At 36.1% G+C, this 11841-nt stretch overlaps 1 protein-coding gene across 1 annotated transcript in view; it reads right to left on the minus strand.

The window, feature by feature from the left end:
• LOC110162300 (dedicator of cytokinesis protein 2) overlaps nt 1-11592 on the minus strand; it is an 85821-nt gene extending 74229 nt beyond the window's left edge. The window contains 17 exon segments of the mRNA XM_020927171.2: nt 337-440; nt 1264-1336; nt 1934-2032; nt 2240-2490; nt 4463-4539; nt 4965-5040; nt 5684-5819; nt 5916-5997; nt 7386-7543; nt 8213-8348; nt 8486-8634; nt 8719-8790; nt 8792-8816; nt 9264-9319; nt 9414-9454; nt 9619-9702; nt 11352-11592. Coding sequence (XP_020782830.1) covers nt 337-440; nt 1264-1336; nt 1934-2032; nt 2240-2490; nt 4463-4539; nt 4965-5040; nt 5684-5819; nt 5916-5997; nt 7386-7543; nt 8213-8348; nt 8486-8634; nt 8719-8790; nt 8792-8816; nt 9264-9319; nt 9414-9454; nt 9619-9702; nt 11352-11394 — 1662 coding nt within the window. The 5' untranslated portion in view covers nt 11395-11592.
• Between the last annotated feature and the right edge of the window lie 249 nt (nt 11593-11841).

The following is an 11841-nucleotide window of genomic DNA, read 5'->3' on the forward strand; positions in this document are numbered from 1 at the left end:
TGCTGTGGCGCAGTGTGGATGAGAAATAAACTGATTGTTAAGTCTTTTGAGGTTTGCTAAGATATAAAATAATACAAGATGTGTTATTAGTTTTTAAAATACAGTCACGTTGTAAACAAATGCACTGTATTGTTTATTGGTGCCTCATCATATTTCAGTGTCAATCTTTGTTTTTCTGTCTTGGGAATTGAAGAAGAGCACAACCCAACTGCTTCCACTACACTCTTCCAGCACAATCCAGAAGGTTGTTTTGGTGAATGCAGTGAGTAAACATTTGCCTAGAAAAGTCAAGTTTCTGCCTAAACCATGTTTGCACTATTTGTTTCTGTTCCTAACCTTGAACACAATCAGGTCATGCAGCCCGTCCTGCAGCACAGTCCCATCTTCCTTCATCAGACGCACAAACGCCATTGCAAAGTTCTTCTCACTTTTGTCTTTAGCTACAGATAAACAATGTAAGAAATGAATAAATTATTATTAAGTGTGAATGTAACTTTTCTGGTTGAGAGCCAGACACCTGGCACTTTTTATTTCCTTGTCTGTTATGTTCCATAGTATGGCATTAAATGTTTTTCCAAGACAATCAGAAGACCAGGCCAAGTTCACATTTGAGGAGAGGCTCAAAGTAAGAATACATGTTTTTGAGGTACTTTTTAGCAATTAAAACAACTGTAAATGATTAAATGCAGAACAGACAAACTTAATGCCATAATGTGGTGGCAGGCCTTTCACCAGAAAAGTTACATAGTGAACATTCTAATCATGTAAACTGTTATTTTCGTTTCATCAATCTAGCACTTTTAAAGAGTTTCCCCTTATTTCAAATCAATCATTTATGTATAGCTGGTCAGGTTTGAAACAGTTATATTATGATTATTAGGTTATAGCTCTACCATTCAACACCAATGTTAAAATAAATTATATAAATACAACACATAAAAACATAAAACATAAAAACTAATAAAACTTGTAATAAAATAAAATATTTAAACCATGTAAAACTCAAAAAAAAAAAAAAAGTTATATAAATACATATTTGGTACTCCACTGGTGATAAAGTCTAACCACAAAATAGTTCAAAGCAAGATAAGCTTGTTTATTCCTATAATCAAGGGTGTGTAATGAAGCTAGGGGTAATTTCCTAAACAGCTTCCAATCATTCGGTTCTTTGGTGTCAAATTACACTCCGGGGATCAAAGTGTTGGATTAGAGTGTGGATGATCACGTCAAAGTGAAAACACAGGAAACAGGCCAGATACGCACACTCCTGGGAAGAGCGATGTCTGAACATGAAGCGCAAATGAATCCGGTGCATCTCCTCCAGAGGGACAGCCACCTGGGGCACAACACAAGTTATTAAAGAATAGAAGAAAATTTATCTTATACAAGGTCTAGGTCTGGACAGATGAATTAAGCAAATACAGTACTGCTGTTAATGGGTAATATAAAACGATATAAAGCATTAGAATATGAGGTCATTTAAAGTAATTTTGTCTTTTAAATTATTTCTTTGCCACCGAAATTAGCTGTTGGAGGGAGCATGGCTTTAGAGTGCTGCATATACAGAAAATGGACAGTAAAAACCTGAAAATTTTAGAACATCATAAATTAATTCAAATGCTATATTTTCAATGACCAAACAGCCCTAAAAATGCTTGCTTTCTTTTATTATGTTATGTGGTGCTTGTGAACACAATGCTGTACTTGCTGTTTAAATATTAGTTCACCAGTTGCATCAACAGTATCACCAATTCATGCAGTCATAATCAGAACTGACAGAACTGAAGTTAACAAATAAATAACAATAAAAATAGAATAGTTGTAATGGTTTTGGCTATTGACATATATTACATAGTACATAACTTATATGTATTGATATTACCCATGACAGTTTGTTTGTATAGTTTAAATGAACACGACAGTGACAGCGCACCTTAAAAGTCTCCATCCATCGAGGTTGTTTGATTTGATAGTAGATGACAGATCTGTACTCACTGACTGGTTTATCCCCGGCTCCGAGACAGATGGAGTTCTGTGAAAAAAGAGAAAGAAAAACATTGTGCTAAAGATATTTTGTGTGTATTTACTGTATAGATTTATTTTCTCTAGGATGACACCACATGCGCTTCAGACTACAACAGCTTGAATAAACTCTAGATAAGTGCCAGGCTTTCTATCTGGCCCACCCCACCTCTGTTTCAACAAACCAATCTCGTAGTGGAAAAATTCCCCTGTTCACCTGTATGACCTTGCCCTCCTCATCGCAGACCCACATAATGACTTCCACGTTTTTCTGTGTGGTTTTATTGTATTTGTCGAAGTCTCCGCCCTGCAGAGTCAGATAGATGTCATTGCGTACGTCCCCGGGCATTATAATCTCAGGGAAGCCCAGTTTACGAGCCACAACTGTGCTGCGGTCCACCAGGTGAGGGTATTCCTTCCTGATTTGCACAATATCTCCAACCAGGGCCTTCATGGTCACCCATAGGCCTATGAAGAGATGGATACACAGAAGAGATCATCAAGAGCAAAAATAACAAAGTAGGTCACAATTTAATAAAGATCTTATAATATTAAAATGAGATTCATTGTTGCTGACAAAATTCAAGAAATTGTATGGTTATCATTATTTTTTATATGGGACAATCAATTTATTTAGTGCTAATTTTCATCTGTGTGTACAAACACCTAACGGTTAAAAAGTGTAAAAGTGTAGACTTCTTTATTTTAAAGCACAGAAACAACTTAAGTCAAACTGAAATACAGGCATCTGGTGGTCGCATAGCAACACTCAAAAGCAATAATAGAGGCAAACACATGCCATTTCTGAAAATGTCAGAGGAGTTTAAGTCAAACAAATGAAGAACTCCTCACAAGGTCTATGATTACTGAAATCTCTTGATGACAAAAAATGTCTGAAAGTATTGTACAAAATAATGATATAGGTACACAAGCTAAAATATCTCAACTTACTGCTAAAATACTATAAAAAATGTAATTTCACAGACCGAAAGACTGTGAAAATTGCTTTTAAATCTGGGGCTTACGCTCTCTGCAGGGAATCCTGTTCCATCCCTTATCAGTTAATGTGACCCGGTTGTTAGGAGGTTGATTTCTTTTTATCCTTTCCCAACATTAAATTAATTCAATTAAATGGTAATATATTATATGAATTCAGATAAATGAAATGCAAGTCTGGGTTCAAAGACATAATTTGAGGAACACAGCGAACCATAACAATGTTTAGTTTGTGACAACTTGCAAAACAGTTAAGATTAAGGGCTGATCAACTCATAAAATCTAATGACAAGAGTGACAGATTTAAGATCCAACAGGGAACATTTTGCAAATAATATGGTGATGAAAGTGCCTCAAAGTGACAGGAAGGAGAAATTAAAAGACCATAGTGTTTAGGACAAACTGTGCCTGATTCTATGGTTTCTAAATCTTCATTCCTTGGTGCTTCTCTTACAATCTATCTGGGTTAAACATGGAGCCTTCAGGGACAGGAGGAAAGGGGAAAGGAGAAAAACATCACAGCTGGAAACCAGTATTTTTTTCTATGTTAAAAAGTGTCATTCAGAACAGCCAAAGCCCCCATAAACATGAGATAGTGAGTGACAATAGTGAAAGCTGTAGTGGAAGAAGTAAAGGCTCAGTCGTTTTTAAAAATGGGCTCAAGGGCAAATGCTATCCATCAAATTAATGTGGTTCATTTGTACTCAGACAGGGGGCAATGAGAGACTGACTATACTGACTGACCATAAATAACTCTAAATCAGGACACACTATAACTAGATATGGGACAAAAATTATATTTTGTGTCATAATTTTCATAGCCAAAATAATATCAAAATAATTATTAATATTTAAGAGAATTTAAAGATGTTATGGAAACTAACACTAACTATACACTACAATATAAGTTAGAGAGGAGAATAATTGAAGAATAATTTGTTGTATTGATCATTTGCAGCTGATATCCTCAACATTCTCTGTGGTTGTAAAGCAAACTGGAAGCACTGCCCTGTTAGAAGCTCTGTTACTCAAGTTTTATTAAATCTGATCTTTATTTTAACATAATCTGACCAAGACAAAGCTGATTTGGTTGGAACTACAACAGGTGAGATGATCTGTGCTCTTAAACAAGTCTCTCTCATATAAAATTACAGTCATAAGCTAGACAAACAGATAAACAGAAGGTTCCTGAAAATATGCTGTTTCAATATATTGTGTATGTTTTTCTTTTTCAGACAATCTTAAAACTGTTTTGTCTGCTTGCTAATGTGTGGAAAACTGCTGAACTTTCTGCCAATAGAAATGCATTATAGAATAATCCGGTTCCAGTCCGTGTTTAAACAAATAGAAAACATCATGGATAATTAGCTTTTTCCCTAGTCCCATCATTATTGCAACAGTAACTTCCATATTGTCATGTTACATAAATGGTGGAGCATTTTACCTTGGCCACCACTGTCTCCTCTCGACCCTGTTACTTTATTTAGTAAAATGTGAAGAAAATCATTCTCAGCAACAACCCTGAAAACCATAAAACAGTGATAAATATAAGTATAAATATAATAAATATAAGTAACTGTTTAAAAACATTTTCACTCAAAAGTATATAGAGCAAACAAATTGATTCAGTAAATTTTTTGCTACAACAAATCAATCAATCTGCAATGATTGGTCAAAATTTGTATGCATGGTGCTGGATGTCCTTCTTGATGCAACCAGCCACACACTGCGACTAAAGTAAGCAAGGGAAAGGTAACAAGCCTAAGGACATAATGCTTACCTACAGCATTAAGCAATTTTAGTATTCTAAAGTTTCATTCACTGCATACCATAATAGTCAGTGTAATGGTGCTATTAAATAAATACTGAATCAATAATCTCTAGTAAAATTATACTAAATCCATAGGTCATTATGTGTGTTTATGAATTTAAGCCATATTACATACGGAGAAAAGGGGATGAAAAACTGCTTCTCTTCATCACATTCGATCTTTCCTTTAATGATGTCACTGATGTCCATCACTGTCAGGAATAAAACAAATGAGAAACAACGGTATCTTACACAGCTTTTCAAAACATGTCCATTCTCAATTAACCACTTTCAACCTGTGCCTTTACTTTATTCACTGAAGTATATTTGCTCTATTCATCAAGTAAATAATTCACACTATGGAACTATTTAGCCCAAAAATAAACTGATATAAAAGCGTGTATCCTTATTGTGAGCTGGTTTACATATTCACAAACCTGACACTTTTTTATTTGTTAATATTTGCTATAATATGGCAATAAACTCACCTATTTCCATGGAAAATGTTCTGAAGTATAGTTTAACTTTCTACTTTCACTGAATCATACAGATGATGTGCCAGTTCCAAAAAGTATAGCATATCTTTAACCTTAACATTTTGTTGTGTTAAATTAACTCTTTGGAGGATACAAAACAAAAAGGCCTAAAGCAGAACAAAAACACAAGTGGTCATCATAAATATTTTAGTTTTGTTTGTGGATGTATCATTATTATGGCTGCACCACAGAACTTTCCTTAGAGAGATTCTGGGCCAAATTACCTGAAGCAACAAACTAGTAAATTAAAATGTGAAGAAATAGACTATGAACTAAATATATACTGTAGTGACTGCTGTGAATGTGAGATATGGTGTACCTGCCACTCCAAAGGGTCGCCTTAAACCTTGAGTAAACTTCTTGCTGTAAGACTCCTTCAAATCCATCCTTCCTACTCGTACAATCTGACAGATGAGGTAAATCTTCTCCCTACTCAAGTCCTTGTTTCCTAAATCCTAAAACATAACAATAAAAAAACACATTAAACTGCTCATGGCACCGTGAGTAGTGCATACAGTGTGGAATGACAGTGCCCTCTTGTGGTGACTTACGGTAAATACAACTTTCAGGTTGTTGAGCATGTCGATCTCTTTGGGAAAGCCACCGCTTCCCCAGCGGACCAGGTAATTTTCACTGTACAAAAAAATAAATAAAAATATAGAATTAGAGTTCAATAAGGGCATTTTTGAGAATTTAGTGACAAATGAAAACTAGATTGTATGCTACAGCATGGTAAAACAAAATGGATGTAGCCTGGTAACTGGTAAACTGAGGGTGAAATGCATTTTGCAGAGCTTATTTACCTAGAGACACAAATCTTTACATATTGTGGTAGTATTGCCTATTTTAGTCTGTCTATGCTACCACAGAAGGTTTAAATAGCCCTGGGTTGGCTTGGCATCATATTGATAAGAAGGCCACTTGAGACAAGCTGGGCATGCTTTATTGATAGGTGCATGCCACAGCACTGTAAGATGAGTTGACTCAACTGATTAGGTTTGGACACACTGATGATAAATAGTGTCAACACTTAACATTAACATTCAACCACAGCAAACTAAGACCGAATAGAATAATGACATTAGTTTGACTGCTTTAAAGGTGTTTAAATTATTTGGAAACCTCAAAGATAGAAAAGACTTTAGATATTCGAGGTGCACAGATAGGTTATATGTGTACTAAAATATACACTTACAAGAATAGTGACAGATCTGTCCAAATACCCATGCAAACATTTTTTCTAATGCTGAACAGTAGAAATGTATGACTACAAAGTATAACTCTGAAGAGGATACATGTGTCTATAAAAGTATATCATAATTCAAGCTCTAAATGGAGGAACAGGAGAAGTATTAAGGATGACAGTGAGTGACAGGACGTGCCATCAGCTCTGTCAGACACCACACTAAACTGTCGCTCACTGTATCTATGACCCTGTCATCTGCTTTTCTATTCTTATTTAGGCCTTAAGAACACAGTCATTTAGTGCTGTTCCATCAGAGAGGAAATGGGGAGCAAGAGGCAGACTTTTAGGGAAAACATATAAGTGCATGGGAAATTAAAGGTTAATCGGTAGCAGCTTTAGCTCTGCAGTTGGCCAGATTGATGAACAAATACCAAACGACACGTTTCTATAATTAGACATAAGCAAGTATAGGGGAAAGTATCTCCTCTCTCCTATTCTATCCTATTATCTATGATCGGCCACCTACTTCTCTATGTAGCTGTTATCGTTTGGCCTGGAATGTCCCACAATATACAGGCTAATCTATCTCCACAGAGACAAGAAGGGGCACCTTAAGGCCAAGTTAGAGGGCAGAACTGTGGAGAGACGAGCCCTCTCACATTAAAAATGGATTTTAAGGTAATGGCAATGAAAAAACAATTACTTGTAATTGAATAAATGATTTGTTCTTTACTATGGAACATTCTAGACAAAGCAATACATTTCCATGGAGACAAACAGGTGGTGGCCCTCCTACCCAAAAGGTTACATAGTGCAACTTTAGTGTGATTCTTACCTGATAATGGTCTGTTTGATGGGGTCGTACAGAGACATGAAGAGTTCAGAGTCCTCTCCAATTCGACAGACAAAATTCCTCACAAACACATACAGACTGTGGGTCGGGGAGGACTGGATCCGTGCTGAGATCCCGCAGTGCTCTGTCTGAACGTTTGACTGGAAAAGATGAAAGAAACATCATTAGCCTCATGTTTTTAACATTGAGACTATATTACATAATGTATGTCTGTGTAATTTCACTGTATATTCTATTGGACCTCATGAAGATATGCAAATCTGTTTTATTATCTGCTAGATCACTGTTTTAATTTTAATTGTGGCATTACAACTTGTAGGCTTTAGGATACTGAGCCTTTTCATGTGCTCTGGTAAAATGTTCTACAATCTGTGAAGGTGCCCTCTATTTAACTTTTCAGGTGGAGGGTCCAATGTCTGCTTGTCACTTGGAAAATATTATTGCTTTGCTTCCATAGTATAGCATTAAAATGATAGATACAGGTCAGATCTGTGAAGCAATACTTGCAACTGAATAAATACTAGGTAGATCAATTTAATGCTATACTATGGAACATTCAAGGCAAAATAGTAATATTTTCATCAGACAAGAAGGTGGCCAACACCAAAAAGTTACAAAGTGCACCTTTAAAACCGTATGTGTCACTTTCTCTGTAAATCAGGACACGCTCATGCACTTAGGAAAATGACTTCATTATACATATTTCTGGCTGACGGGGCTGTGTTCAGTTGCACATGAACCTTCAGTCTTACATCATGAAAGAAAATGTAAAACATCCATGTTAATTTGAGCACACAAGCCTCCTATACCTGCTCCTCTTTGATGCGTTCATTGATTTTAGTGGTGGCGTCTTCATGAGCTCTGAACAGGCTGATGACACTGGCTTTTTCTGGATCCAAAATGTTGCCATTTTCATCACGCACCACCAGATCCAGCTCTAAAATCCTTGCAGCAAAGTAACAGGCAATTAGTCATTTGTAGATTAGAAAGCAATAATTAAGATAAGATCAGAAGCAGCTGCATTTAGACTACAAAAGGGCATGAAATGGGGGCAAACACGTGTAGTCTGAGAGCAGTCATACTTGTTGCCGTAGTCAATCTTGGAGGTGACTTTTTGCTTCAGCTCTTTGAATTCGTCTGTGGGCAGGGTGCCAGACAAGAGCTGGGAACGCCACTCCATCAGCTCGCACATAAGCCTTTGGACCTGTTTGACCCTAGCCTCTTTGTTCGACTGTAAGGGAAGAAATGAGACAATTATCCAGAGTCACCTGTATTTAAATAGATTGTAAGGGCTCTTGTTGTTGTTGGTTTGTACCACGTAGAGCTGCTTCCACATAGTCCCCCATTCTCTCAGTGTAGTGGTCACCTCCTTGACCAAAGGCATGTCAGGCTGATATGACCACCTCCTCATCTCTGAACATAAGTAAATGCAAATGTTATTGTCAAATGTTATTGGCAAATGTTATTGGCAAATGCGAAATGTATTGACTTTGCACTTTGAGGGTGTATTTCTATGGGGCAAAGTTCATCAATTACCATGGTGACAATGCACATATTAGCAATAACTACCAAAAAGTTTTTAGATTACCTGACAACTCAAGAAAAAATACTCGTGGATGTAATTTTATGCGTAAGAAACTTCTTTAAGAGCACAGATCATCTCAGCTGTTGTAGTTTCATCTAAGTCATCTCTTTCTAGTCGGATTGTTTTAAAATAAAGCCCAGATTAAAGTCTAACTTGAGTAACAGAGCTTCAAACAGAGCAGAATCTATACTTAGCATCACACCCTGGGGAATGTTGATGACATCGGCTGCAAAGTATTAAGATGTACACTATATAAGGTAGCAAAACAAACTTGCCCTCTTTTCTCAATGAGGACCTCCTTCACATGAATAAAACTTGCTGGAAACACTCCCTAAAGAAAAAATAATATTCACAATACTTAATTAGCATGAAATAAATGCAGAAAAATGCTTAGATCAGTTGATTTGATGTGTGTGCTAACTTACATTTTGTGTCTTGTTCTTTGCCAGATATCCTCTATACCAGCCTGTGCATAAATTGCACAAAAAGTTAAATAAACATATAAAATATAGTTTTTTGAACTGTACATGCAGTTGCATCAATAAATGGCAAAATTCTAGTAAAAAAATTAAGGTTTAGTTTTCATCACTACAAATTCATTTTTACATGTTATAGTAATAGCACTCATACCTTCACACTCTTCTTGTATGTGAACAGTTTCTCCCACCTCCAGAGAAAGCTGCTGCTCTCCTTTGCCTCGGAAATTCCATTTGACTAAAACATAAAGGAAGATTATTGCACTTAATACACTGCACGCCATAACTCTTAATATATCATAGACAATAAACCCCATTAGTCTTACTAAAATGCCCACATAATAAATAATTAGGCTAGAGCTTTTCTGTGGCTCTTCCTACACCACCACTACTCACAGAATGAATCAGAATCTTTTTAATGGCCACACAAACAATTTAGTGGAATTTGTTTTCAGTACAGCAAGGACACTCACATTATCTCTGTCATTACAAACAGACAGAAAATCAAAAGATACACAAGGGTACAAAAATGACATATTCACTCCAGAGCTTATCATACAGTAAAGAGAAACTTCAGTGTTAGAGTAACATAAGTTTTGTACCAAGCACTTTGAGGTGAACTCAAGTAGAAGTAATGTAAGGTAAAAGGCACTCTGTGGGGTTATGTGCCTATAGAGACTGTCTGCTCTGCATTTCAGAACTAAAATGGAGCACACACGAAATACCAGCTGCTAAACCAAGGTCAGAAAAACAACCCTTAACCATCCAATGTTGGGGTGAGGAGGTGATATTGACAACATGAACCTCTCAATGTATAATTTATGTTTAAATAGGCCCAAGGATGGTACCCTGATGATATTTTCTCAATCCAAAAGAAATGTGTTAAAACTTCTCTGTAAATGTCAATATTGGGATTCAAGTAAAATTTAGAATTTTAGTACCATTTATGTTTTCTGCTGTAATATTGTAATATGTGATTACATCAAAGTAATTTCTGTTGTATGTAAATAAAGTTTGTCCAAGTCAAGTTTCACACAAAAAGTGAATGGACTGTAAAAGTAACCACAAAAGTTCAGAAATCACTTTATACCCAAAGTTAAAATGTAACACTACAAGTTTATTTTATTTTATCTGCTATTTTTACTAAATAGTCTAATAAAGTGTTTCATAATGAAGCTTGGTTCACAGAGATAATGACCAAGTATGAATCAGATCGCTTTACTGTAACTTAATCTGAGTTACTGTAACAGGAATGGAAACAGGAATGAAGCATGTTGAAGCGAATAGACAAAAAGGTTACAATTTAACAGCCTCAGAGTTCATGTGGTTTTCAGCTGCTACAGGGTTCAAACTGATACACCCCTTACTTCCTTGTTTGCTGCATGTGTTGCTAGACAATGTTTCTATCAGCAGAACACAGTGGCATATCCATACAAGATAAGTCACTTTAGGTAAAAATCAAAACACCTATACAATATTCTCTATAATACTGACCTATAAGTATAAAACAGTCTGGCCAAAGTTTTACCTCCAAGGGAACAATTACAATTTGCATATATGTTTTGTGAAGCTGATAAAAACAACCAAATTATTTAACCAAAATGTATTAGCAAAGTGACAAATTAACCAAAATGTATTAGCAAAGTGACAATTCTGCCAATGTGCAAATAAGTATGCAAACGAAAAGCTTTTTATTTATATTATCTTCCTATTTTGATATACGAAAATTTGGTTGTTGGCTGTGTGGCACCTGCTCATTTCCTGTACACAGAACAGAATTGCATAAACTGTACCTTAAAAACATGTCCACTAACTAATTCTTAATCCATAGCAAGAAAAACTGGATTTAAAGCACAAATTCATCTTTAACAATCTGAACAGACTTACCGACACCATAGCGTTCTGTTGTAGTCCGGGTCCAAGGCGCCATAATTAAAGCACACCTTCTTCTCCGCTCACAGTTAGCTAGTCTCTACTCCTATTTTTGTTTTACCTCCTGGTTTTACTCTTTCCCTTTCAGTTTGGGGACATTTGTTCAACTTCTTACTTCTGCTTTTCATTTAATTTAAAGCATTAGACCCTTCCCCCTTCACGCCTGTTCCTCTTCTGCCTCTAGAGTCTTGCTTCCTTCACTGAGTTGACAGGAAGTGGTTGACTGCGTAGAGAAGTCCTATGCAGCAGGTAAAGCCTCAGTTGTAAGCACTGGCCCTATATAATGTCAAATTAAAGGTGATTCTTGGGATAAAACAGGATATAGTCCTTATACAAAGTACCACCTCTGAGACTATCCGGGCAGCCTCCTCTCTGAACAATTGAATGGCCTAGAAATACAAAAAGGGACCTTGAAATGAAGTAGTAATAACTAGGAACATGGGGG

This window comes from Boleophthalmus pectinirostris, unplaced genomic scaffold, assembly GCF_026225935.1.
Source record: "Boleophthalmus pectinirostris isolate CB_2022bp ecotype Guang Dong unplaced genomic scaffold, ASM2622593v1 HiC_scaffold_23, whole genome shotgun sequence".
Classification (NCBI taxonomy): Eukaryota; Metazoa; Chordata; class Actinopteri; order Gobiiformes; family Gobiidae; genus Boleophthalmus; species Boleophthalmus pectinirostris.